This window comes from Podarcis erhardii, assembly GCF_964252035.2.
Source record: "Podarcis erhardii genome assembly, chromosome: 9".
Classification (NCBI taxonomy): Eukaryota; Metazoa; Chordata; class Lepidosauria; order Squamata; family Lacertidae; genus Podarcis; species Podarcis erhardii.
The window spans coordinates 67,241,410-67,268,895 of NC_138512.1; the positions used below are offsets into that span (position 1 = coordinate 67,241,410).

General features: G+C 43.6%; 1 protein-coding gene across 2 annotated transcripts; it reads left to right on the top strand.

Annotated features, from left to right (window-relative positions):
- Positions 1-114: 114 nt before the first annotated feature.
- On the top strand, positions 115-27,458 carry HELQ (helicase, POLQ like). Of its 2 annotated transcripts, XM_081876698.1 has the most exons (18): positions 119-732; positions 2,572-3,322; positions 3,605-3,783; positions 4,657-4,857; positions 5,264-5,336; positions 7,105-7,202; positions 7,728-7,826; positions 8,299-8,444; positions 9,183-9,422; positions 10,906-11,047; positions 12,202-12,306; positions 12,459-12,669; positions 13,934-14,091; positions 14,985-15,083; positions 15,518-15,691; positions 16,568-16,681; positions 23,365-23,499; positions 24,240-27,458. In XM_081876698.1, the coding sequence occupies exons 1-18, from the start codon at positions 559-561 to the stop codon at positions 24,315-24,317; spliced, it is 3,177 nt and encodes a 1,058-aa protein (XP_081732824.1). In that variant the 5' UTR covers positions 119-558; the 3' UTR covers positions 24,318-27,458. The 2 variants fall into 2 exon arrangements, with proteins under 2 accessions (XP_081732825.1, XP_081732824.1); XM_081876699.1 differs by lacking the exons at positions 16,568-16,681; positions 23,365-23,499; positions 24,240-27,458 and having other exon boundaries at positions 115-732; positions 14,990-15,083; positions 15,518-15,685.
- The last annotated feature ends 28 nt before the right edge of the window (positions 27,459-27,486 follow it).

Here is a 27,486-nt window from a genome sequence, read left to right on the forward strand (position 1 = left end):
CACTCCTTGCCCCCCCCCCTCGAGTTTTCTTATACCCACTTTTCCGTTTCCTGAGTTTCTCCTCAAAGGGCTCATGAATGGGAAGTGACGTAACACCCCGCAGACACACGTTTAACCACACAAACATATCCCTCACAGCCTTTGCCTATCGGGAATTTTAAACTGCAACTGCCCTGATTTAAATTACAACTGCCCTCCGCTGGGGGCTGATGGGAGTTGTAGTCCAAGAGGGCACCGGTGCTGCGGAAGGCCGCTGTAATGCCATGTCCTACAGAACTATAGCCGTTGAGGGGAAAAGCGGAGCTCCTCGAGTCAACTATATCTCTTCCTTTCCCCCTCTTTCTCTAGCAGTTGGTATCGCCCTCCTAGGGGCAAGAACGCGGCTGTGAGGCGAGCTGGGCGGTTCCATTTGTGTCCGGAGGGGTGAAGGCAAACGGGAGGCGATGGAGCCGGGGCTTCCCCTCACGGGAAACGGCTCTCTCCTCCTCCTCCTCTGCCGCCCGCCCGCCCGGTGCCGGCTTGGCGGGGGAGCCCGGTGCTAGGCTATGCCGCTGCCCGATGGAGGGCGAGGGGGTCGCTGTGAGGAGGGCGCGGGAGCGGCGGCAGAAAAGGCAGCGGCCGGGAGCCGAGCCTGGCGAAGGCAAGGGGAGCTGCGGCCGGACTTCCTCCCGTTCCCCGCCGGCTCCCAAGAAGCTGAGCACCGGGGAAGCGGAGGAAGAACCGGAGGATGAGGTACCCACATTGACTCTGGGCCCCATCCTCCTCTCAAACCACAGATCCATCGAGCTCAGTATTGCCTACACGGGCTGGCAGCTTATCTCCAGGGTTGCAAACCAATAATAATAATAATAATAATAATAATAATTTATTTATACCCCGCCCATCTGGCTGAGTTTCCCCAGCCACTCTGGGCGGCTCCCAATCAAGTGTTAAAAACAGCAGGGCAGTAAATATTAAAAACTTACCTTAAAGAGAAGATAGCTGCTTATTTCCTTCACATCTGAAGGGAGGGCGTTCCACAGGGCGGGCACCACCACCAAGAAGGCCCTCTGTCTGGTTCCCTGTAACCTCACTTCTCACAATGAGGGAACCGCCAGTAGGCCCTCGGAGCTGGACCTCAGTGTCCGGGCTGAACGATGGGGGTGGAGACGCTCCTTCAGGTATACTGGACCGACGCCGTTTAAAGGTCAGCACCAACACTTTGAATTGTGCTCGGAAACGTACTGGGAACCAATGCAGATCTCTCAGAACCGGTGTTATGTGGTCCTGGCAGCCACTCCCAGTCACCAGTCTAGCTGCCGCATAGGAGCAGCCGCGGGGGATTTGAACCTGGGACCTTGTGCTGCCCACCATTTAAGCTGCAGCCCTTCCCCTGTGGGCTTAGGAACAGAGGGATTTATCTGCCTGCCTGTCATGCTCAATTATTACCTTCAGCCACCAGCACTGGCTTTCCAAGGTTTCCAAGCCCTACCTGGGATTTGAACCTGAGACCACCTGCATGCAAAAGGAGATGCTCCCTGCTACCTTCTGCGGAGTGTACTCAAGACATCGGGGATAATTCCCACCCAGCGCAATGCACCTGTTAGGTGCAGCGGCACTGTGGTTGGAAGTATGAATTCTTGTTCTGTCAGTGCATGTGGCCCTTTGCAGAAGTGCAGCAGGAAGGGATGGCCCTCGCCTTTGATCTGGGAGACACGGGCGGGATTTGGCAAGGGGAAGCCCAGCCGAGGAGGTGGATCTGCTGTGTTGTGTTCCTGTTTGCTTTTCTGTGACGTTTCCCCAAAGGGCAAGGACCATCGCTCAGTGGTACAGCATCTGCTTTGCATGCAGACTTCAATCTCTTGACATCTCCAGGTGGGGCTGGGAAGGGCTTCTTTCTGAAATCTTGGATAGCCACTGCCTGTCGGTTGTAATACTGAGTTAGGTGAAGCCAAGGGACTGCGATTCAGTATGAGCCAGCTTCCAGTGTAGAAAGGAATCCAGAGTAATGTTTTCCAAGCCCTTCTAGCTCTGTCTGAGACTTGTAAAGAAATGTTGACAACCGTGATTGTGGAGGCTAATTGGCTTTTTGGCAGATGAAACAAACCTGTGCTATGCATTTTACCATTGGAATCCATCTAATTTAAACATTAATTTGAAGAAACAAGCGTATATTAGGAGAATTTTGTCACGTGTTTGAACCAGATTCACATTTCATTGTCCTGTAAATCTTAGTAGAACTGCCATCATTTTTTATGCTCTTCTAAAAATAACCTGAAGCAAGCTAAACAGAGGAAGCTTTTAAAGCACGAGAAAGGGAAAGTTTCGCTGTTTAATTGCCCACTTTTGAATGCTATTAATGACATAGAGCCAATAACAATAGCTTGTCTCATGCAAAATCTCTTTAGATGGTCCTTGATAAATTATGTCTTAGTTGACCTTCTGAATGGTGAGAATAATATTACTCTTCTACCCTAATAGATTGCCATAAGGGTTATTGAGATAATGTGTCTGAAGTGCATTAAACTCTCTAAGGTTCTTATGTAAATGCTAAATATTATAAAAACTCATTCAGATTTTTGTTTCTTGCAGTATCTTGACAGTGAAGTTGAATTGTTTGGTGACTATGACAGTTTTTCTGGCAACAACTCTTTGTTAGCTGAAGTATATGATCTAGAGCAAAGATGCATGAAGTCCACTGATGGTGTCCAGGATATTAAAAACCTAGATTGCAATACTTATGTGGAGCCTGTATGTGGAGATGTTCAGCTACAAAATGCTAAGAATATAGAACAGATATTGTCAATTCCAGAATCAACTACCGACTCCAGAAGCAGAAGAAAATATGATTTTTTAAGCACTATGAAAGAGCAGAAGGATAGCAGCCTAGATCCTCATGGTGATGGTCTAGAAAACCTGCCATCATCACAGCTTTTATTTCTTAAACAGTCAGAGGAATGCTTGATTCATCCTCACAAAGTGGCAAATGTAAAAGAAAGAGCCTATCACCGGAATCAAAGTCCTGATAAGATCTCAGACATACCTCATTGTCATTATACGGAAAATGTTAAAAAAGATAGTGAACCATCTACAAGTTCTTTGTCTGAACCAAGAAGGAGGAGTCTCAAAGATCATCTCAAAAGTGCAATGACTGAAAATGCTAGAGCTCCTGCTTCACTGGTGTCTAAAAGCAAACAACTCAAAGAGGCTGTTGTATCTGAAGAGATTGGGGTTGCTGAGAGAACTCACAGTGCTTCCTTTGTTGACATTGGTCCATTTTATGGATTGCCAACCAAGGTCAAGGAGCTGCTAACAGAGTTCAGAGGAATTGACAAACTTTATGGTAATACCACTGTACTGCTTGTTGTAGTATTAAATTCTGTGCTAATCATAGAGTTAGAAGGGACCCTAAGGATAATCTAGTCCAACCCCCTGCAATGCAGAAATACGCAGTTGTCCCATATGGGGACTGAACCTGTAACCTTGCAGTTAATCAGCACCATGCTCTAACAAATTGACCAATAATGATCCTGTTTAGTGAACAATTTGCAGAATTCCAAAAGACTCTTATTTTGACCTTTAATCACTGAATAGAAGGGTAACACCTGTCTTCTTATTTTTACAGACTGGCAGCATGCTTGTTTAACATTAGAATCCCTGCAGCAGAGAAAGAATTTAATATACTCCTTGCCAACCAGCGGTGGAAAAACACTTGTAGCTGAAATTTTAATTCTTCAAGAATTACTCTGCAAACAAATGGATGTTTTAATGATCCTACCATACGTGGCTATAGTCCAGGAGAAGGTGTGGAAATAATAGGCTTTTTATCCTTATGCATCCTTGTAGTATACTTCAACTTTTTTTGCATAGATTGCTGAAAGTGATGGGCTGCAACCCTGTGCACACTTAATTGGGGGTTCCAAAATCCGTTTTAGGATGATCAGGCCAATAAAAATGCCCCCAAATAGTGTGCAAGCTTTCTCCAGTACTCTTAATCAGGCTAGTGATAAACAAAACGAGTGGGAGAGGGGGAAATACTGTATTTTTCACTCTATAGGACCTGACCATAAGACACACCTAGTTTTTAGAGGAGGAAAACAAGAATAAAAAATATTCTGAATCAAATGTTGAAGAGGCTTTGTGCAGCTCTCCCTCTTGCTGTTCAGTCTTCAGCAATAGCTTTGCAGCCTGCATTCGCTGCATAAGACACACACACATTTCCCCTTCCTTTTAGGAGGGGAAAAGTGTGTCTTATAGAGCGAAAAATATGGTAACTGGCTGGTGGTTAAATGGCGGGGGTCTGCATGTGATCAGTCTAAAGATGAAGTGTGGGAGCCCTAGGGAGCAGATAATCAAAGGAAGCTGTTTTAAAGCTCTTTTATGCAGGTAGGTCTCCTTAACTGGAATTACTGAATTCTGTGGGATTCACTTCTGAGGAAATGAGCACAGCACTGGACAGGCATTCTTCATTTGACAGTTGATATTTTACTTACTGATTTTGAGATGTAGTGCCACTGAACCCTTATAAAAATAGCTGTGAAATAAAGCTTGCATGCAGCAGCTGGTCTCCTATTATAAGCTACTTGCAAACATGTTACTGGTATAAAATTTTGATAATAATTGTAAAAAAAGGAATTCTCAGTTGTGTTTTTATTGTTTATTTATTTCATATGGTAGGTTGCTGGTTTGTCGGGTTTTGGAATGGAACTAGGTTTTCTGGTTGAAGAATATGCAGGAAGTAGAGGAAGGATCCCTCCAATCAAAAGAAGGCTTAAGAAATCTCTGTACATTGCTACTATTGAAAGAGGGCACACCCTAGTAAATTCCTTGATTGAAACTGGACGAATTGGTGACCTGGGTCTAGTTGTGGTTGACGAGGTTTGTTATAAAACTCCTGAAATTATTTAAAAATGCTTTTAATTTATTTATGAATTCAAACTTGTTACACTGTGCTACTTACTTATATTAATGGGCACTTGGCTTTTTAAATAATCCCTAATTGGCTGAAATATATTCAAGACTCTGTATTGGTAACTAGTAATATTACACATGCTTACATTCAATTGTAACCAACACAAAATATAAAAATGTGTTTTAAGACTGACATTAATTGGTCTCCCCACACTATGCCAGAGAACCAAGCCTATAGCTTTAAAGAGGGAGGTGGGTCAAAATGCAGCACGTATGCCAAAGAAATCTGATCTCCATTTTAACGTTCATAGTGTTCTTGGGTTCTGATTCTTTCCTACTCTCATAATCTCTTTACACCTTTCTTTAATTGAAGTTGCACATGCTTGGAGAAGGAAGTCGTGGGGCTGTTCTAGAAATGACTCTTGCAAAGATTCTTTATACAAGCAGTAAGTAATTTCTGCACGTCTTGGACTCAAATAATAGCTACATCAATTGTGCCGTTTCTAAAAACGTGTGTAATTTGTCTGTGTAATAGTATATTTCAACATGTAAAGTGTTTTAAATGCTTATTTTTCATCTCAAGCCCCCAGACCCCAGGAAGCATAACATATATTCCACTTGTATTGTTTTGTATGTTTTATTTGTATTTAATTCTTAATTTTTGTGAGCCACTCAGAGAGCATGTTAGTTGGCAGCTGTTAGCTATACAAAATAAAACATCAAATAACACTGGCAACATGAAGTTTAAAATTATTTCAAGATGGTAAAGAGAAATACAAATTAAACAAATCAAGTAGCCTATTTGTATATACTGAGGTTTGTTTTGTTCACCTTTTCTTTTTCTTTTTTCCCCAAAAATTTTATTGATTTTCCAAATGTTTTTTAAACAAATAAATAAATAAATAAACATAAATCTCTACTGTATTTAAACCAAACTTAGTAACATTGTTAAGTGACTTCCTCGTATCCTCCTGGTTGAATTTCAGTGTATATCATTTTAATGGTTTTCCAAAACTACTATTCTTATAAAATTAACTTAATCACTTAGCATCTTTTTGTTTTCCTTTCCAATTCAGTATTAAACATACTAATTCATCCCATTACCTGATGAAATCCTAAGCCTATCTGTATTTGCAAGCTTCTCCAATTAATTTAACTTAACATATTTAACTAAATAGTCTTTAAATTTTGTCCATTCTTCTTGGTAATCCTCCTCCTTCTGGTCACAAACTCTTCCAGTCAGGTTGGCTAGCTCCAAAAAGTCCATCATCTTCATCTGCCAATCTTCCACTGTTGGTACTTCTTGTGTTTTCCACTTGTTAGCTAATAAAATTTTAGCAGCAGTTGTGGCATACAAAAATAATTTAACATCTTTCTTGGGCAATTCCAAACCTGTTATTCCAAGAAGAAAGGCCTCTGGTTTATTAGTAAATATATATTTCAACATTTTTTTCAATTCATTATAAATCTTCTCCCAGAAGTCTTTCACCTTGGGGCAGGTCCACCACATGTGATAAAAAGTACCCTCTTTATCTTTTGTTTTGTTCACCTTTTCAAGCTACACCTTAGGATGGAAGGAGCGTGGGAGGCAACAAGCTACGTAGCAAGTACAGCTCTGTCCTTCAACAGAAAGGTACAGCCATGGGTCTTAGGAAGAACCGCTACTGCTGCCTGAAGCAGCTGCCTCACTCTGCCTCATGCTAGGGATAGCTCTGTTTTGTCTGCTTATTTTGGCAGCAAGTCCCACTGATTTCCACTGAAATTATTCCCCAGTTAATGTGAATACCATTGCAGCCTCAGATATACAAATACTTTATTATGTAACTGTAGACTTAGGAAGTTTTATCACCTCAGCTTAGAGTTGTGCAGGGCAGTGGCGTAGCGTGGGGGGTGAGGGGGGGGCCGGCCGCACCGGGTGCAACATCTGGGGGTTAGGGGGCGCAAATCCACGGGTTAGGGGGCACAAATTACTTGCCTTGCCCCGGGTGCTGACAACCCACGCTACGCCACTGGTGCAGGGCTGCATTTTGTGGGTCAGTCTTAACAATATCCGGTGCAATTAGTCAAAAAGGGTGATTATGGTTGATGCTGCTCTTGTTATTTATCTAATGAAGAAAGTGATTGACTTGTTCTATTTGAAATTTGAGATACTATGACTTTCCTTTATTATTATTCTATGATACATTGAGGGTAATGTTGCTATATTTTGTATAGAAACCACTCAGATCATTGGAATGAGTGCAACTTTAAATAACGTTGGAGATCTGCAGCAATTCCTGAATGCGGAATATTACACCAGTAATTTCAGACCAGTATGTATTTGACTAGAGAACTTGTTGACTTTCTTAGAGGTAAATGTTGCATATTGACCATTTTGAACTAACTGAAGGGACGAGAAGGCATTTTTTCCTTTCTGAGCTTTTTAGGCAATTAATTTGGTGGGAAGTGGTATTTGTTGTTTTTTCCAGGCATTTAATTTGACAGTGAAGATAGCATTCATCATTAGCCTTTCAAATGTTTAGCTTTACATGGTCAAATTTCTTTAAAATATGTTACCTTCTAATCACTATTGTGGCAAAGATGAGTTAACGGATACCTCTTTGTAAACAAGTCATAAGGAAAATACCTTACAAAATGTAAAAGCCACAGACACCATAATTCAAGAAAGTGTTTCAATTTATTTGTGATTTTTATGAAAGGAAAGGCAAAAAGAATAATGCATTTTTTAAAAAGCTATTCTTCTCTTTTCAAATGCCTTCCGCATTACATACAGTATGGCTTTTTCTCAATAGAAGTCATAATCTGATTATTCTATGTACATTTTAAAAAAAATATAGGTAGAACTGAAAGAATATGTAAAAATACGAGACACAATCTATGAAGTTGATAACAAAGCGGAAGATGGCTTTAGATTTTCACGACTTCTTAATTTCAAGGTAATGTCAATAAGCATTAAAAGTTTTTCTTTAACATTTATCCATAGCCAGTTAAAGTAATATGCTTAAACATGTTCTTCCATGTGTCTAACAAAAACAATTGGCTCTAAAAATGCGAATCAGTCTAGATAGCAGCAGCAGTAGTAGTAGTAGTAGTAATAATAGTAATAATAATAATAATAATAGAATTGCTTACTTCATTTACAGAGAATGTTTGATATGTGTGTATTTTACCAGCAGAGAATGTATGGTCCTGATTCTAGTATCCTTATGTGGGGGATACTAAAATGACAAAAGAAATGGGTGCTGTTTTTGTATTTATTTTTTCATTTAAGGCAACAATTTAAAATGGATGCTTCAGTCATGAATAAGTTTGTAACGTCAAATACATTGAAGTTTTGTTTGAATATTTTGATTAACTGAGGCACAACAAAGTTATCCAGAACAGAAACAAAACTGTGTTATCTTTTAGTATTCTACTGGTCTGCAGAAGACTGACCCTGATCACCTTATTGCACTGGTGACGGAAGTTATTCCAAAGTACTCCTGCCTTGTCTTCTGTCCCACTAAAAAGAACTGTGAAAACGTAGCAGAAATGATTTGCAAGCACTTGAACAGGTATGCTTCCTGGCTGCAATATGCTTACTTGATTGGCATGTTTACAATTAACCTCGGAATTTACTAATGTTGATGCAGAGGCCTGTTTCTTCCCTTTGCAAGCAGAGTGATCAGAATGGTATGCATTGATCAAACAGGATCATGTATAACACTGTAGGATTATATCTGCAGCTTGAGCAAACTGTTGAGTACTGCAGGGTGTGATGGTACTATTGTGTCCAGAATAACAACCTTTGAAGTACCATATAATTCTGTGTTGTGGCAGCGATGTTGATGGAGAAAGGGAGAGACTAGGAATAATTTAGCACTGTGTGACACATAATTAATAAATATTTTTTTATTTATACTCCATCCTTCCCAGTTCAGAAAACCGGGCTCAGGGCGGCTAACAACAAATTTAAAACACTTAATTGATGCAACAGAAAACAGCATAAAATACAGTATAAAACGTGAATAACAATAAACTCAGAATTCAAAAATCAGTTTAGGGGGGAAATCCATCCAATAAACATTAGATGATCACCAGGGCTAGCTGGCTAAATTAGTCCTATTTGGGCCAGCGAGGAGACCAGGGGAGAATTAGCTGTGGGATCCCAGAGCGGGTAATCTTCATAAAAAGGGGGAGGGGGAGAGAAGGAAGGGGAATAAAAGATCAGGCTAAGTTCAAATTGAAAGTCAGGTGGAATAGCCAAGATGGTTGGTATGCAAACATAATCTAAGTGTACTTTTCTTTCCTAGAGACTATAAAAAGTTGAAGGAGAAAGAAAAACGCGATCTTCTTACAGATTTGAGAAACATCTGCAATGGAAGACTTTGCCCAGTACTGAAGCAAACAATTCCATATGGAATCTCCTATCACCATAGTGGCCTTACCAGTGAGGAAAGAAAACGAATAGAGGAAGCTTACTCTTCAGGAATCCTCTGTCTCCTTACCTGCACCTCTACCCTTGCTGCTGGGGTTAACTTGCCAGCTCGAAGGTTAATCTTTAAGAAATGTTGCGTCTTTCTGTTTTTATCATGTGGAGCATGGAACAGATTTTAACATTTCCTTCACTCAGGAGCATGAAGCCAGAGGCAGGGGTCCAGCAGGGCATCGGAAGCTGACTAGAAAACGAGAGCTCAGGCGCCTTTTTCTGACATGCTAGCATTCTGTACGCAGGGAAATGTTTTTACATAGAAGAACGTTTTGTCCTCTGAGCCCCCTTCCCTCCTTCCATGCACAAAAGAAATGCAGGAGTCTGAAGTGATAATTTGCAGAAACAGATTTACCCCCTTATTTGTTGTTGGTACATACTAGGCCTGAGTTCAGGGTCTGGTGTGAAGATGCTCTCGAGTTCCTACTGCATGGGCTCACATATGACCAGTACAGTACTAGAGATAGCTAGTAACTTCCCTTTCCAGTCTCATTTCATGCTTCAATGATTCCTCCTTGAAGCACTTCTGGCAATGATGAAGAAGGAACGGAATTTGCAGGATTAGTCTTGAGAATTTTAGTGTCCCTTAAGGAACTGTTCAGGTGTTTCCTTTGCTGCTCAGCTGCTGCCATTAATTCCGAGGATAGCTCAGTCGGTAGGGCATGAGACTTAATCTCAGAATTGTGGGTTTGAGCCCTACGTTGGGCAAATCCTGCATTGTAAGGGGTTGGACGAGATGACCCTCCTCGTCCCTTCCAACTACAAAATTCTATGATTAAATCTAAATTAAGTTACAGTGGTACCTTGGGTTACAGACGCTTCAGGTTACAGACGCTTCAGGTTACAGACTCCGCTAACCCAGAAATAGTATCTTGGGTTAAGAACTTTGCTTCAGGACAGTGGCGTAGCGTGGGTTGTCAGCACCCGGGGCAAGGCAAGTAATTTGCGCCCCCTGACCCGTGGATTTGCGCCCCCTAACCCTAACCCTAACCCCCAGGTGTTGCGCCCGGTGCGGCCGGCCCCCCCTGCAGCCCCACTGCTTCAGGATGAAAACAGAAATTGCGCGGCAGTGGAAGGCCCCATTAGCTAAAGTGGGACCTCAGGTTAAGAACAGTTTCAGGTTAAGAACGGACCTCCAGAACGAATTAAGTTATTAACCCAAGGTACCACTGTACTTTGATGTAGTATACTTGTCTTTTGGTCTAACTATTCTTTATTCTCTCAGTAGCACCAGGCAGAGAACATAGCGAAATTCTAGAGTTTGGCTATTAAGGATACTGTTGCTGTGTCCCCTGTTGCATGCAATGCTCTACAGATTCCTACATGCCTTTAGAGCATATTTCAGAAATAAAAGGTGCTCCAAAGTCAAAAGTTGCTATGGTATAAAAAATTGTATAACTGTATGCACTGTAACAATTCTGAGGAATGTTGGGGTTCCAACAATCTGATGCATTTTGTTTTCTTTATTTCAGTAATTACTTTTTAAAAAATCAAATGCTTTGAACATTATATACGATAATTCAAACACATTCTCAATGTTTCCACAGGGTCATTTTAAGAGCTCCATATGTTGCAACAGAATTCATGAAGAAAAACCAGTATAAACAGATGATAGGCAGAGCTGGCCGTGCCGGTATTGACAAAGCTGGTGAAAGCATTCTTATCGTGCAAGAGAAAGACCGGAATCTGGTAACTTAAGCAAAAAATTTTTGATTTTCACACTTATCAGTAAAGTCATTTGTGTAATATGGGGTGATGGTCAAATTTTTAAATGTAAGCATGCTCTGAAATAATTTGACCATCCTTTTAGGAAGCATATTTAAAGGCCCTTTTTCTTTTATTATAAGTTAAGCAAGGCCAGTACCGCATCTTGAAAACCAATGATATCTCATCATAAAATAGCATCACCACCCAGTAACATAACATACTGACTTTAGAAAATGTTTTATAAGATAAACTGCTTGCCTGCATAAGCTTTGGGTAGATAGCATTCTGTAACAAAAATGTGATATATGAAAAAATAAAATACTGATTATAAATCCACATATTTAAAATATGAAACATATGCATTGTTAAGGTATATACAGCTGAAATAATTGCTTTCTTATCTGTTAAACAAATGCCAAATTGCAGTCTTAAGTCACCACTGAAAAAGGCTCAGTGTCGTATTCAGCTAAGTCCTACATTGAGTAAACTCACTGAAGTTACTGAACACAAGTTAATCATGTCCATTAACTTTGATGGATCTGTTCTGAGTAGGGCTAGCATTGAAAACAATCCACAGTAAATTTGAAGAGGAATAGATCTGTAGATCCAGGAAGCATCCTCTGAGAATAGCTCTGTTCTGTATCCTTTTTGTTTGTTTTTATTTAAAACTTTTATAACTTTCCAAAATAGCTCAAGACAGATTACAACTAGCATTTAAAGCTGTAGTCAAGCAGAACAAACCCACAATTTTTAAAATGCAAATGCAACAGCAGAAGACAGGGCAAACTATCATACATCCTAAAAACTCAAAAGGAGTTGTAAAGAGCCAAGAGCTGTTACTGCCCAAAGGTTTCATTAATAGATGGACATTATATAGTCACAGCCACTCCCCGAGAAAGAGGCCATTCCATAAACATGAAGTTTCGGAGAAGATGCTACTCCTAGCTGCAAATAACTTGATTTGTAAGGCATTACAGAACAGGGCAGTTGATTCACAAATGCAGTGGTTAAAGCAGTGCAGATCTTGGGGAGATCTTGTTAGGACATAATGGAGAAGATAATCTTTTAGGAACATTAGGTACAAATATGCCATATTTTATAACTTGCATTCACATAGCTGTTGCTCTTTTTTTAAGGTTCAAAAGTTAGTATACAGCCCTCTGGAAAGCTGTTACAGCAATCTCCTGCTTGAGTTCAACAAGGGTATCCGGAGTTTAATCTTATCATTGGTTGGATTAAAGGTAATTTTGAAACCTTAAAACTGGTTGATTGTATTAAGAAGACTGATTGGGGGAGGGAAAGTTTCAGGTAGAATAACGAAACACCAAACTCTTTTTTAAAGTATTTTTTAGTCTTTGTATACTCTCATTTGTCCTGTTGTGTTCTACTACAGATAGCAACCAGTCCTGAAGAGGTTTTCCAGTTCATGCAACTAACCTTGTTTAGTGTCCAGCCACAGCTTCTGCCTGAAGGAAAGAGCCTCCGGGATGTAACTACGGAAGTATTGCAAGGGCTGAAACAAAATGGACTCCTAAAAGATAATACAAGCTGCGATGGTGGACAAATTCTAGTTATCACTAGGTTGGGTCAAGCCACTTACAAAGGTATAAAACCTCCCTCTGGGATCTATTAAAATACAGTCACGCAAGGCCAGTCTTACAAGCAGGCAGAATGAAGTGGCTACCTTGAATCGGATTCTGACTGCAATTAGGGGGCAGGAAATCTCCATAATTTTAATTTATAGCTACAGATAGCGACCATTTTGTGTGCATCTGCTGATGCACGGGACCCGTAAGAGGGAAGAATGGGGCAGGGTGGGCTTATGCTCACTCTGCCGACGCATGCAGGGACAAAAAATGGACCCTCCATGCAAAATGGTTGCTGCCTGTATCTTTTTCTGAAGTGAAAAGGGATTTGATTTGATTCGATTTGATTCGATTTTCACTTCACTCATCAAAATGTCTTAGCCTGGCCAAGATGGATCTCAGTTCCCAGCTCAACTACTGATTTTGTATGGACGTATAAAAATAAATCCAGTATCTCTTTAGCTTCTCATTTCTGCCCCCCAAATATTATCCTCCTTTTGTAGTTTAATCACATTCAGACCTTGTCCGACTGTCAGATTGGGGTGGAAGGAAACATTAATAGGTAAAACATGTTCCTGGTGCGTATTGCAAGGGAACTGCAATTTCTCAGTACTCCACAAATTCAATCTGCATGTAAGCTACATAAAAACCTGCTGGATCAGACTTAAAAGCCTATCTCATCCAGCATTCTGTTCAGCAATCTTTTCAAGCAGAGCAGCCAACTAGATACGTATGGGAAAGACACAGCAACACTGTATGTATTCTACAGTGCTTGCAAGCATGTCCATGACAGTGATGAATTAGTGTGGAATGTCATAGACATAGGGAAAGGCTACTTCCCCACAGAACTGATGCCTCCTTGAATCAAGGAGAGCTCTGCTGGGCCTGGTTTGTGGGGATCAAATATGGAGTTTGAGGTACAGATAGGTAGCCGTGTTGGTCTGCCATGGTCAAAACAAAATAAAAAAATTCCTTCCAGTAGCACCTTAAAGACCAACTGAGTTAGTTCTAGGTATGAGCTTTCGTATCTGAAGAAGTGTGCATGCACACGAAAGCTCATACCTAGAACTAACTCAGTTGGTCTTTAAGGTGCTACTGGAAGGAGTTTGAGGTGACAGCGCTTCCTGCTAAGAAGAGCAAGTGGTTGGCCACCCTGAAAGGGTAGTGAGCATTTAACAGTCTTCCAACATGTTGACATGCTGAAATGTCTCATCAAATTCTGAAGATCAGATCTGCACAATGTGGGCCATTGTATGATGTCTACCTTTTTATTACACCTTAGGTTCTATCGATTTGGCGTACTGTGACACGCTCTATGCAGACTTGAAGAAAGGCCTTGAGGGGCTAATCCTTGAAAGTTGCCTACATTTAATCTACCTGACAACACCGTACAGTATGGTTTTGCAGTGTAGCCCAAACTGGATGATCTATTTTAGACAGGTAACCTTTTTTAAAAAAAATATCCAGCAACAAGAAGATTTTTATATCTTTACATAGCATCCCTGGGAGCCTTCCTCTCTTTTTCTGAACTTAGCAAGCACAAGGCTCTCTTGTCAGCTTCAGTGGAACAGCTAGAGTTGTTCCTTGTGCACGTGGAGTCTTAAATATCCTAGGGAATAAATTATGCTCAGATACATGCAGGATCCAGACCTTTTAACATTAAACTCCTGGGTTTTTCTTTTTCTTTTTGCATTTCTTTTTTCCTTTCTCCTCCTGTGATGAGGCTGCATTTTAATGTTTTAATGTTGTATTTTAATCTTGTTTTTTAAGTTGTATTCATTCAACTTGTTTTTTATTATTGGTTGTTAGCCGCCCCGAGCCCGGCCTTGGCTGGGGAGGGCGGGGTATAAATAACATTATTATTATTATTATTATTATTATTATTATTATTATTATTATTATTTATTTGTTACAAGGCAGATATTGAAACCTATGTGCGGCTAGTTAATTTTTTGCAGTATACCTCAAGAGTGTTTTATCTGTTACACGTCTAAAGTTTTTCATTTCACGTGCAGCAACTGCATTTAGAAATTAACGTCACGGGACTCTTCTTTCCAAAGCCCAGCATGTGCATGATTTGAGTAACTAGCAGCTAGGCAAAACAAGAAAACTCGGAGGTTTCATGGAGGGACCTCTCATTCCCAGAGATTCCCTGCGGTGATGCAGTGTGCACATATCTCTGCTCTCATGCCAAGTTTGGGTGGTGGGAGGAGAACACTGTACAGTTGAGTCCAGTGCCGCTCTCCTATGTCTCTCACAAGGCACAGAGCATGCCCTGTGTTTTCTGCAGAATGTAACTTTCCTTTAGATCTGAGATTAATTCTGCTTTTTAGTACAGTCAGCTAAGTCCAGCAGAACAACAAGTAGCAGAGATTGTTGGTGTGCCGGAGAGCTTTATTACCAAAAAGGCATCTGGACAAGCTGTCAGAATGGTAAGAGGAAGATTTCTTATTTCAGATGTCTAAAGATAACTGTGGGAATGGATTATCCATCAAAATTGTGAATTCAGGGGAGCTTCTGTGATTCCTTTCTTGGAGTTGGTCATAAACGATTGGATTAAAATTTTGAGTACCTTAACATTAAGTAGATCAGAAATTAGTTGCACATGAATGGCGGGAAAGCAGCATATTAGAGTCATACTAAAGCTTATTTGTTGTCATATTTGGGACTACTTGTTTTTGAAATTCTTAGCTGGAAATTGTCTTGTGTGGCCTCTTATGTTGCATTTCATGGTTTAGATAGCCTCAGAAATGGATGGATTTAAAACTGTAAGAGTGTTCTACTATTTCAGATAAATTGAAAGATTCAAACAATTTTTCTATTGGATTGTGTCTTCAATTTCTAATTATACTCCATATTCCTTTAGGATGTGGACATTGGCACAGCCAGTAGACTCTACTTGTCCTTGGTTCTTCATGCTTTGTTAAAAGTGAACAACGTATGGGAGGTGGCAGAAAAATTCAACATATCACGAGGATTCATTCAAACCCTTCTTAATTCAGCTGCTTCGTTCTCCTCCTCAGTTCTACATTTCTGTGAGGTAATGTATGGTAGCTGAATACTTCATTGATGGAACACAGAAATGTCGCTCAGAAACTTCTTTTACTTCAGATTTTCCAAATTGTTCACGCAGCTTCCCTTTCAAATTCCAGAACTGATCAAAGCTGCATTTCTTAAAAATAGTCCACATTCAGCACATTCTGTTTTACTTAACTTGCATTTGGAGAAGCTGAGAATAAATAACCAGTTCATTGTGCTTTTATGACAGTATTTTCATACATGTTTCAATTAAAAAATCCATTTAAAAAGAACCACTTTGAAATTAGTCAACTAGAAGCAAAGGATTTCTTGCTGTTAGCCGCTTCTATTGCTATTGAATCATTGCATTTTAAGATGGTACCCAAGGAATCTGTTCCAGTGACCTCCCACTGTTTTAAATTATCTGCAGCTAAAAGATCACAATAACTTCTGCATATTGGTTCCTCTTCCTCTTGACCAAAATGGATGGACATAAGTTTCTATTATTATTATTATTATTATTATTATTATTATTATTATTATTATTAATTGTTACCCCGCCCATCCGGCTCGGTTTCCCCAGCCACTCTGGACAGCTTCCAACTGAATATTAAAAATACAATACAGCTTCCCTAAAACTTCCCTAAACTTCCCTAAACAGGGCTGCCTTCAGATGTCTTCTAAAAGTCAGATAGTTGTTTACTTCCTTGACATCTGATGGGAGGGCATTCCACAGGTCGGGCGCCACTACCAAGAAGGCCCTCTGCCTGGTTCCCTGTAACCTCACTTCTCGCAGCAAGGGAACCGCCAGAAGGCCCTCGGAGCTGGATCTCTGTGTCCGGACTGAACGAGGAGGGTTTCCTAACATTTTAAATTATGTTTTAATTTATTTTTACAGGAGCTGAATGAATTTTGGGTTTATAAAGCTCTCTTGACAGAACTTACCAAGAGACTAACCTACTGTGTTAAGGCAGAGCTTATTCCTCTTATGGAGGTGGCAGGAGTTTTAGAGGTCAGTATATCGTGCGTTTGTGGGGAGGGCTCTTTCCCCTGCAGGCCCATTTTCCATCTTGGGCCTGGGGACGGGCCCCAGACTCCACCCCAGCATAAAAGACTCCAAGGAGGCCCGGAACACTGCTGCTGCCGCTTTGCCGGTGAGTCTTGGGGAGGACCGCTCCCCCTGCAGGCCCATTCTCCACCTTGGGCCTGGGGGCGGGCCCCAGACTCCACCTCAGCATATAAGGCCCCAAGGAGGCCTTGGAACATCGCTGCTGCCGCTTTGCCGTGCGTTTGTGGGGAGGGCTCTTTCCCCTGCAGGCCCATTTTCCATCTTGGGCCTGGGGACGGGCCCCAGACTCCACCCCAGCATAAAAGACTCCAAGGAGGCCCGGAACACTGCTGCTGCCGCTTTGCCGGTGAGTCTTGGGGAGGACCGCTCCCCCTGCAAGCCCATTCTCCACCTTGGGCCTGGGGGCAGGCCCCAGACTCCATCTCAGCATTGGAGCCCTTGGAATCATTGCTGCTGCCGCTTTGCCGTGCATCTGTGGGGAGGGCTCTTCCCCCTGCAGGCCCACTTTCCATCAGGCCAGGGGGCGGGGCCCACGCTTACCACTGCCGCAGCTTTGGGGGACACTAGTGCTGCTGCAGTGGTTGTTTGAAGTGTTTTTATATGTTTTAAACGGTTTTTATTTTTTGCTTAGTTGTACCACCATAAGCGGTGGTTTTTATCTATGTATTTTTATTTTGTTTTGGTTTATTTTGGGTCAGGGTTTTTTTGTTTTGGTTTATTTTGGGTCAGGGTTGGGTGGTTGTGGAGTGGGGTGGGGATTGGTTTTGTTTTCATGTAATTGTTTTTTATTTGTTTGTTTTTATATTCTGTAAATGGAGGCGAATATTAGGCTTGGGATTCCTACTGTGCAGGGGCGAGGGAGGTATGGAGGTGGGGGCAGATGTCATAGGCGAAGGGGATCGAGATACGGATATGCTCGTACCCCTTCCAATCTGCGCCCCATCCCGAGAGACGAGGGTAGGGTGAGCAAGGATTACTCACCTCCGTCACTGGTGTTGTGCAATGCCAGGTCTATAGGCAACAAAACCGCCACCCTGCGAGATTTCTTCACCTCGCAGGGGGTTGACCTGGCATGTGTGACTGAGACCTGGGTGCGTGAAGGGGATACTGTTCCCTTACGAGAGATGGCGCCCCCGGGTTTCTCCGTCCTTCACCAGTCGCGGACTGTGGGCCGGGGGGGAGGGGTGGCGTTATTAATCCGGGAAGATTGTTCTTTCAGGGCTCTACCATCGCCATCGATCCCCGGCATTGAATGTGTTGGCCTAGTGTGGGGCTCCGAGGTGAGCTTGGCTGTCTGGCTGGTGTACCGGCCACCTAGCACACCAGCAGCCACCCTGTCAGGCCTGCTGGAGGCGGTGGCTGGCTGGGCCTTGGAGTTCCCTAACCTATTGGTATTGGGGGACTTCAACATCCATGCTGATGCCACTCCCTCCTCACAGGCTCTGGACCTGGTGTCTTCCATGGCGACACTAGGGCTCTCCCAGTTTGTTTCGGGCCCCACACATCAAGCAGGCCACACGCTGGATTTGATCTTTGGCATCGGTATAGATGTGATCATGTTTCCTTCAATGAAGGTGCCATGGTCTGATCACTATGCTCTGAAAGCCAGGATTGACGTTCCACCCCCACCCTGCTTGGGTGGCGAGCCAATTTGGGCTCGCCCGCAGAGGCTGATGGACCCTGATAGATTCCGTCAAGCCTTGCGGGACCTTTCTCCCCCTGGCGACTCATTGACTGAGCTTGTTGAGGCCTGGAATACCCAGCTCCTGGCAGCCATCGATGAGATCGCACCTAAGCGCCCTCTGCGACCCCGCAGAAACCGGGCTCCCTGGTTTACCGAGGAGCTCCGGAAAATGAAGCGGGACCTCAGACGGCTAGAGCGAGTATGGCGGGGTGCCCGTGACGGAGCTTCAAGAACATCTTATAGGGTTTTTATGAAAACCTATGAGATGGCAGTGAAGGCCGCTAAGAAGTCCTACTTCTCGGCCTCCATTGCATCCGCTAGCTCTCGCCCGGCGCAATTATTTAGTATAATTCGGTCTTTAACGTCCCTTGAAGGACAGCCAAATTTAAATAACAATTCGACACACAGCTGTGAGGCATTCGCGAGCTTTTTTGCGGAGAAGGTCTTGTTGCTCCGCCATGACCTCCCTGCCAATTTGGATACAATAAAGGAACTGGAGGCCCCTCGACTGTCCTCGGGTTCAGTATTAGACCACTTTGACTGGATATCCCCAGCTGATGTGGACAGACTCCTCCGAGCTGGAAAGCCCACCACCTGTCCTCTCGACCCGTGCCCGTCCTGGCTGATTAGAGCGTGTCCAGACGAGGTGCGGGGCCCCCTGGGGGATATCATCAATCTGTCTCTTGGCGCTGGGACATTCCCAGGGGAACTGAAGGAGGCAGTGGTGCGCCCGCTCTTAAAGAAAACATCATTAGATCCTTTAGATCTATCCAATTACCGCCCGGTTTCGAATCTTCCATTCCTGGGTAAGGTGATTGAGAGAGCGGTTGCTGAACAGCTTGGTAGGTTTCTGGATGAAACATCAGCTCTGGATCCATTCCAGTCCGGCTTCCGCGCTGGTCATGGGACCGAGACGGCTCTGGTCGCCCTAACAGATGATCTCCGCAGGCAGCTGGATCGAGGCGGGTCGGGGCTGCTGATTCTTCTAGACCTGTCAGCAGCCTTCGACATGGTCGATCACGAACTCCTAGACCACCGCCTTGCCGACGTGGGGATCCAGGGCACAGTCCTTCAATGGCTGCGCTCGTTTCTCTCTGGTCGGGGACAGAGGGTGGCGCTTGGGGGGGAATTGTCATCCCGCCACTCCTTGGTGTGTGGTGTGCCCCAGGGTGCAATACTCTCCCCGATGCTTTTTAACATCTTTATGCGCCCCCTCGCCCAGCTTGTCCGGAGTTTTGGGCTGGGCTGCCATCAGTATGCTGATGACACCCAACTCTATCTGTTGATGGACGGCCACCCGGACTCGGCCCCAGACACACTGATCAGATGCTTGGAGGCTGTGGCTGGATGGTTTCGTGGGAGCCGGTTGAAGTTAAATCCTTCGAAGACAGAGGTCCTCTGGCTGGGACGGGACGACTTGGGACTGAGGGGGCAACTCCCATCTCTTGCGGGGGTGCAATTAGTGCCAGCACCATCCGTTAAGAGTTTGGGTGTAATCTTCGATACCTCCCTCTCTATGGAGGCGCAGATTGCAGCTATAACAAAGGCGGCATTTTTTCATCTCCGCCAAGCTAAGCAGTTGGCTCCTTACCTCTCTCGCCCTGACCTAGCCACTGTGATCCACGCGACGGTCACCTCCAGACTGGATTATTGTAACTCGCTCTACGTGGGGCTGCCCTTGAGACTGACCCAGAAACTCCAACGGGTGCAGAATGCCGCAGCGAGACTCCTTACGGGGTCTTCGCTTAGAGATCACATTCATCCGGTGCTATACAAGCTGCACTGGCTCCCGGTGGAGTACAGGATCAGGTTTAAGGTGCTGGTTTTAACCTTCAAAGCCCTATACGGCCTAGGGCCCTCGTACCTACGGGACCGCCTCTCCTGGTATGCCCCACAGAGGAACTTACGGTCTTCAAATAAAAACACCTTGAAGGTCCCAAGCCACAGAGAGGTTAGGCTGGCCTCAACCAGAGCCAGGGCTTTTTCAGCTGCGGCTCCAACCTGGTGGAACGCTCTGTCACAAGAGACAAGGGCCCTGCAGGACTTGACATCTTTCCGCAGGGCCTGCAAGACAGAGCTGTTCCACCTGGCCTTTTGTTAGGGCGCAGCCTGACTCCCTCCTTTGGCAATCTTTTCAAGACTTTAGCTTATGGTTGCCATTAATTTTGTTTTTAACTCATTTTTATAATGTTTTATAATGTTGTATTGTTTTAGTGTTGTTAGCCGCCCTGAGCCCGGCTTCGGCTGGGGAGGGCGGGATATAAATAAAATTTATTATTATTATTATTATTATTATATGCGTAACAAACCAGAATAACTACAGTAATACCCCCGCGAACGTCCGCCTTGTCTAGCGTCCATTCCGACAAACGTCCACAGCAAACCCAGAAGTACCGGAACCGGTTACTTCCAGGTTTGCCGCTCACACATGCACAGAAGCACAAACCACTCCGCGCACATGCGCAGACGCAACGCTTTGCCCTGCATCGTTTTTGGCTAGCGGCCAAGGCTCCGGAATGGATCCCGGTCACAAACAAGGTACAACTGTATTCTTTCACCAAACAAATCCAAGCAGAATTTAAAGATGGTTTGTAAAAAATCCTTCAAAGTAACTGTTACTACCTGAGATTGGTACAGCTTTCCCTTTTCCAGGGAAGCAGGGTTAATACCCAGCAAAAGAGCAGCACATTTGCAAGCTCTGGAAAAAACATAATTCCTGCAGCAGAAGTTTCCCGCTTTGCATTGCTATGCTTCTGACCCCATCACTCCAGCAAGTCTCATTTTGCCATGTTAGCTTTTGAGATGATGTTCCTTTGGGAAGGGGTCAGTACAGGAACAGATCTTTGCTCCTGTTTGATATGTCATAGTGAATGATTGCGGTTTTTTGCACTGAGGAAAAGAACACTCTGTGTTCTTTTGGTTATTTTATGCACCATTAATTGTAGCTGCACAGCTATCAACACCACCCTGGGATACATATTTAAAAGGGTGTATATAAATGCATTAAGGGATGTCTTGGAATTGTAAATTGTGTACCATTGCAGTATGATTGTGGAGTACCGTATTTTTCGTCCCATAGGACGCTCCGTCCCATAGGACGCACCTGTTTTTTGGGGGGGGGGGGGGAATAAAGGGGAAAAAAATTTCCTTTATTTCCCCCCCAAAACCAGGTCGGGGAACAGTGGGATGGCGGCGCTGCACCTCACCGCTGTCCCCCGAGCTTGTGGGGCTGGCTGATGTCTGTCCGGCGCGCGGAGCGCTCTGCTTCAGGGCGCCCCACCTGCCGGGCGGCAGGCTGCTATCCGCAGCATGGGGAGCCCTGCGGGGAACTCCTGCAGGGCTCCCCACGCTGCGGATGTCTGTCAGGCGTGCGGGGCGCTCTGCTTCAGGGCGCTCCTCGCGCCGGGCGGAGTTCCCCCCAGGTGCGCAAGGCTTGCGGACACCTGCGCAAAGCACGGGGCGTCCTCCAAAGGGTGCCCCATGCTCCGCGCTGCCGCCCGCAAGCCCTGCGGAGTTCCCCCGGGCGCGCAAGGCTTGCGGACACCTGAGCGAAGCACGTGGTGTCCTCCGGAGGGCGCCCCGAGCTCCGCGCTGCCGGCTGCCGCCCGCAAGCCGTGCGCACCCAGGGGGAGTTCCCCCGGGCACGCAAGGCTTGCGGATAGCTTCCTGGAGCCTGGAGAGCGAGAGGTGTCGGCTTCAGCGAAAGCCTGCATTCACCCCATAGGACGCACACACATTTCCCCTTCATTTTTGGAGGGGAAAAAGTGTGTCCTATAGGGTGAAAAATACGGTATGTGTTGCAAAGCACCCTGAGCAGCAAACACATCTTCAGTACAAGACAGAGGACAAAATGTACTTGGCCAATGGAGCCAAAGTTCTCTGGTGTCATTTTTTATGAAAGTATTTTTATGGAAATTGACTAGACAGATTGGAGGTGGCCCTGAACTGAGCTTTCTAAAGTTGAAAGTTTTCCTCAGTAGGTTTTGCTGTTAAATAGACCTACTGCATCATCTCTGCACAGGAGTGATATTGCAACCCCACATAAAATGCTGGATTGAAAAGCTAAAAGCTTAGCAGCTGCTGCAATATTTTAAATATCTTCTTAGTACATGTGTATGTGGGACGCGGGTGGTGCTTGTGGGTTAAACCACAGAGCCTAGGACTTGCCGATCAGAAGGTCGGCAGTTTAAACCCCCCTTCGGATCTTGAAATATGGGTCCCCCCAACAAAATTTAAAATTCGGCTTTGTAATTCGGAATTTATGTGATGTGATTTAATTTGATTTGATTGCCCGGTTAATAAATTAAAAAAAAAAAAATCCCTGTGACGGTGTGAGCTCCCATTGCTCGGTCCCTGCCCCTGCCAACCTAGCAGTTGGAAAGCACGTCAACGTGCAAGTAGATAAATAGGTACCGCTCCAGCAGGAATGTAAACGGTGTTTCCGTACGCTGCTCTGGTTCGCCAGAAGTGGCTTAGTCATGCTGCCCACATGACCCGGAAACTGTACGCTGGCTCCCTTGGCCAATAAAGCGAGATGAGCGCCACAATGCCAGAGTCGTCCGCGACTGGACCTAATTGTCAGGGGTCCCTTTGCCTTTTTACATGTGTATGTGCTCAAAATACAAACCATAAAGCATTCGTACACGGGAATAACAGAATAAATATTTCCAAAAGCCCTGAATTTTAAACAAACACATTAGTTTCCGTGTTTATCATAGGGCCCAATAAATCTTACTGAGGCTAGTGTGCGTTGAGGTGGTGAAAAATCTCGACCAATATACAGAGCTAGTATACGAAAAGGGCTGTTTTGATGAAAGATTTAGTGGTCATAAACAGTAGCTAGAAATATGACAGGATGGTAGAGACTAGAGGTTTGGTGGTGATGATGAATAGATTTGTTGCCACCTCTTTCTATTAATTAGCCTTTTGTCCACTTTCTCAGGCTCGAGCCAAGCAACTCTACAACTCAGGGTATAAAACTTTAGCACACTTGGCTAATGCAAATCCAGACGTGCTGGTGAAGACAATTGAGCATTTGTCCAGAAACCAAGCTAGGCAAATAGTTTCATCTGCAAAGGCAAGTAAAATTTGTGAAAAGCATCAATAGGAATGGGGATGAAAATTGTGACTCTTAATGGGGAACGGTCTAATCTGCACATTTTCAAACCAATATACCAACCAAGACACAATTATCCTTCTAAATTTGCACTTCTCTCAAAATTTTGCGATGCAGTTCTTTAACCAGAAATTGGGGGAAGGTGCATAAAAATGAACGTCTGCTTTTTGCATAGGACTGAATGTTCTTGTGCTCGGATCCGACTTGCTGGTTTCTCCACAGGCATCTGTTTGGCCACTGTGAGAACAGGATGCTGGACTAGATAGGCCACTGGCTTGATCCAGCAGGCTCTTCTTAAGTCATTATGAACAGTAAGAGTTCACTAAAATGGGAGGAACTAAAGATATATAGTTGGAGATGCCATAAGAGTGAGGATCAAGTCTAGCCCTTGCTCCTGGAGACCATAGCCACTGAGAATCAAGCCCTGCCCTTTCATCTGCATAACTCCTTCCTTGGTTCTGTTTTTGTTTTGTTTTACCAATAGGTGCCAGCATGTTGGAAACTGGCATGTGTGAGCATGTGATAGAGCCTTTGTAGGGATCAGACTAGTCTTGTCTTTGTGAGTCTCTTTCCGCTACAGGAGAATGAAATATACATCATCCTGAGAACTGTCGACTCCCCCACCACCACCAATGCATTCAGAAATGTTTCTTATACTGTATCAGGTTAATTTGACTTTACATGGTTGTTTTTGGATGCAGATGCTCCTGACTGAAAAGGCCGAGGCATTACAAGAAGAAGTGGAAGAGTTACTGAGAATACCTGCAGACATTACTTGAGGCTTCCTAATCACTCTAGCATGTGAATCAAGAATCAAACAATTATTTTTCTACTCTAATTATTTGCTATACATGTACCTGAGCTTATTTCACTATTAATAAAAGCTCCAAAAATTTCTCTATACTTTCTGTTCAGTACATTATGAAACTCTGATGTTCTTTGGCAAAGCCGAAATTGATTTATCATCTTTCAGACCTCTTATTTATCATTCGTGGCATCATCATTTGCTATGGATATCTGCTTATTTCTGTTATAAAGTGCTTCTTTTCTTTTTGAAAATCATTTTTGCTTCATCTCTGTAAACAATGCCTTTCATAAGGCCACGTTAGGAAATTAGAAAGGGGTTGTGGTTCTGAAGCAAAGATCAATTTCTTGGGCTACTCTGAACATAAATATTGTATAGACCTAATCATGATTTGCCAGCACTGAAGAAACTATCCAATAAACATGCCTCTTTAATGCCTGGATTACAAAATCATTATGAATTATGAATTATTGACTTTGGATTAATAAAAGTTACTATTTTAAAGTATACTTTGGTATATTAGACTGCAATCTTATGCACATAGTGAGAGTTCTTCTGAGTAAACATGTATAGAGCTTTACCTACATGTCCCTATGGCATGTTCTAGGGGCTGGGATTTCTGCATTGCAGGGAGTTGGACTAGATGACCCTTGGCATCTTTACTATCTTTCAGTGAGTGCTGAGGATGCCCCTCTTTAACCTGTCCTGTGATATCTCAGGTGTGTGTTTTCAGAATCCACCCTATTCCAGCTCTACAGTTTTGTAATTTTGTGGCTCTGTGTCCCACCATGGCACATTGACAAGATGCCAAAACAGACATCAAAAAAACCTCACAGGTTGGTGAATGTATATTTCACTCTTTTAATGTGTCTGTAGTGTAGTAACAAATGGATCTCTTGTGTCTATACTACAGCCTTCGCACTGCTGCTTCCACTTACTGGGAAACAAACCCTACGGATCCTTTGTAACCAGTTCCACGAGGCAAACTGCTTTGGTCAAGGGACCAGAGAGGAGGGGACAGGAAAGCTTCTTCAAGTGTTCCATCATTTCTTGGGGTGCAGGGATGTTGCTTATCTGCCACTTTCATTGCCTCTTCCTTTCTCTGGTCCCGTTGCTGAGTCCACAAGGGAACTAAGTGGGGTGGGATATTCTCCAACAGGAGGAGGCCATAGTGGAAGCAGCTGGGTGAGTGTAGTTAGTGTTATAGACAACCAAACCTAGTTACGATGTACTGATGGCAATACTGCAAGCTCTTAACCAGGTGTGTGCAGACACTTGAGGCACATAGCAGGTTCAGAAACCAAAGCGAGTCGGATGGTCAAACGTCAACATAAGTAAAAAGCTCCACAGTAGAGAGCTGCAAATTGTAATCTGCCATTTTGGGGGCAATGCCACCCTAAAAAATCTAGGTGATTGTCTCTGTCCTTTACATATAAACCTAAGAGGAGCCAGCTGCATCAGACTGAAAGACCTATCTAGTCCAGCAATCTGTTTTCCCTAGACCTGGAGAACCTGCCACCTTTGCAGTGAGATTTTACTTTCTTGGGCTCCATGATCACTGCAGATGGTGACAGCAGCCACGAAATTAAAAGACGCCTGCTTCTTGGGAGAAAAGCAATGACAAACCTAGACAGCATCTTAAAAAGCAGAGACATCACCTTGCCGACAAAGGTCCGTATAGTTAAAGCTATGGTTTTCCCAGTAGTGATGTATGGAAGTGAGAGCTGGACCATAAAGAAGGCTGATCGCCGAAGAATTGATGCTTTTGAATTATGGTGCTGGAGGAGACTCTTGAGAGCCCCATGGACTGCAAGAAGAGCAAACCTATCCATTCTTAAGGAAATCAGCCCTGAGTGCTCACTGAAAGGACAGATCGTGAAGCTAAGGCTCCAATACTTTGGCCACCTCATGAGAAGAGAAGACTCCCTGGAAAAGACCCTGATGTTGGGAAAGATGGAGGGCACAAGGAGAAGGGGACGACAGAGGACAAGATGGTTGAACAGTGTTCTTGAAGCTACCACATGAGTTTGACCAAACTGCAGGAGGCAGTGGAAGACACAAGTGCCTGGCATGCTCTGGTCCATGGGGTCACGAGGAGTCGGACACGACTAAACAACAACAAGCCTAATTTCATGTGTGTTGTGCATTGGAATTCTTGAGCAAGCCTCAGTCCAAAGATTCATGAGAACTCTGTTGAAATGCTTGCCTTTGGGTTATTTTCATGCATCTTAATAGCAAAGGGAGGAGGAGGTCTTCCTGTGAGCCTGGAAAAGAAGTATTATTGGTTTGAGATGTAGGAAAAGATGACTATTTAGCAGAAGGTATGTTTCAATAGCCTGTGTCATTTCGATTTACTTGGTCACTTTGGCCACACTTGGCTCTGTGATTGATTAAAGTAGAAAAACCTGTTGCTGGGTGGAGATTGCCTGGGAACAGCTGACTCATTGGCAGATTACTCCTTGTTTATGTGCCACCGCCTTTAAACTGTGACTTCCTGTATTTATGATGACAAGTCTTGGGAGGCACTAAAGCTAATTTGAAAATACACCTTTCTTTGGAACAGATGTGCTGGTGTTACCAATGTGCCTGAAGCAGAAATTGCCATTTTTGCATTGAAAACACGTGCAAACACAGGTGGCTTTTTCAAATTCCTATTGCCGCACTTCCAGAACTCCATAATATATACTGAGGAGCCAAATTGGACCGGGCAGCAAAAATAGTAATAGTTGCCTTCGATCAGGTCTAGCCAAACTCCAGATGTTGTTGAATTCCACTTCTGCCGGCCCCAGCTTAATGGTCAAGGATGATGAACATTTAATTTATTATCCGCCCTTCACCAGCAGGACCCAGGGCAGGTTACAACAATTTTTAAATCCAGTATTAGAACAGTTAAAACAGATTGCTGTCATAGGAATAGGGTAGATTCTGAAAACACACATCTGGGATAATACAGGCCAGGTTAAAGAGGTGCACTTGCTGTAAGGTAGTGAAGATGCCAAACACTTCTTTTTTAAGTTTTTATTTATACTTTTCAAATTTACACATTTCATTAGTTTTACAATCATTTTAACATTTCAGAGTTTGACTTCCCCCTCTTTTTGCGGTTCCTTAAATTTTTCAAATATCGGCATATCCAAATTCAT

Bases quoted from the DNA above. Each gene is read 5' to 3' on its own strand.
- HELQ (XM_081876698.1), top strand. From the start codon at position 559: ATGGAGGGCGAGGGGGTCGCTGTGAGGAGGGCGCGGGAGCGGCGGCAG. The intron at 3,784-4,656 runs GTGTGGAAATAA...TTCATATGGTAG, and splicing joins TGGCTATAGTCCAGGAGAAG to GTTGCTGGTTTGTCGGGTTT. The intron at 7,203-7,727 runs GTATGTATTTGA...AAAAAAATATAG, and splicing joins ACACCAGTAATTTCAGACCA to GTAGAACTGAAAGAATATGT.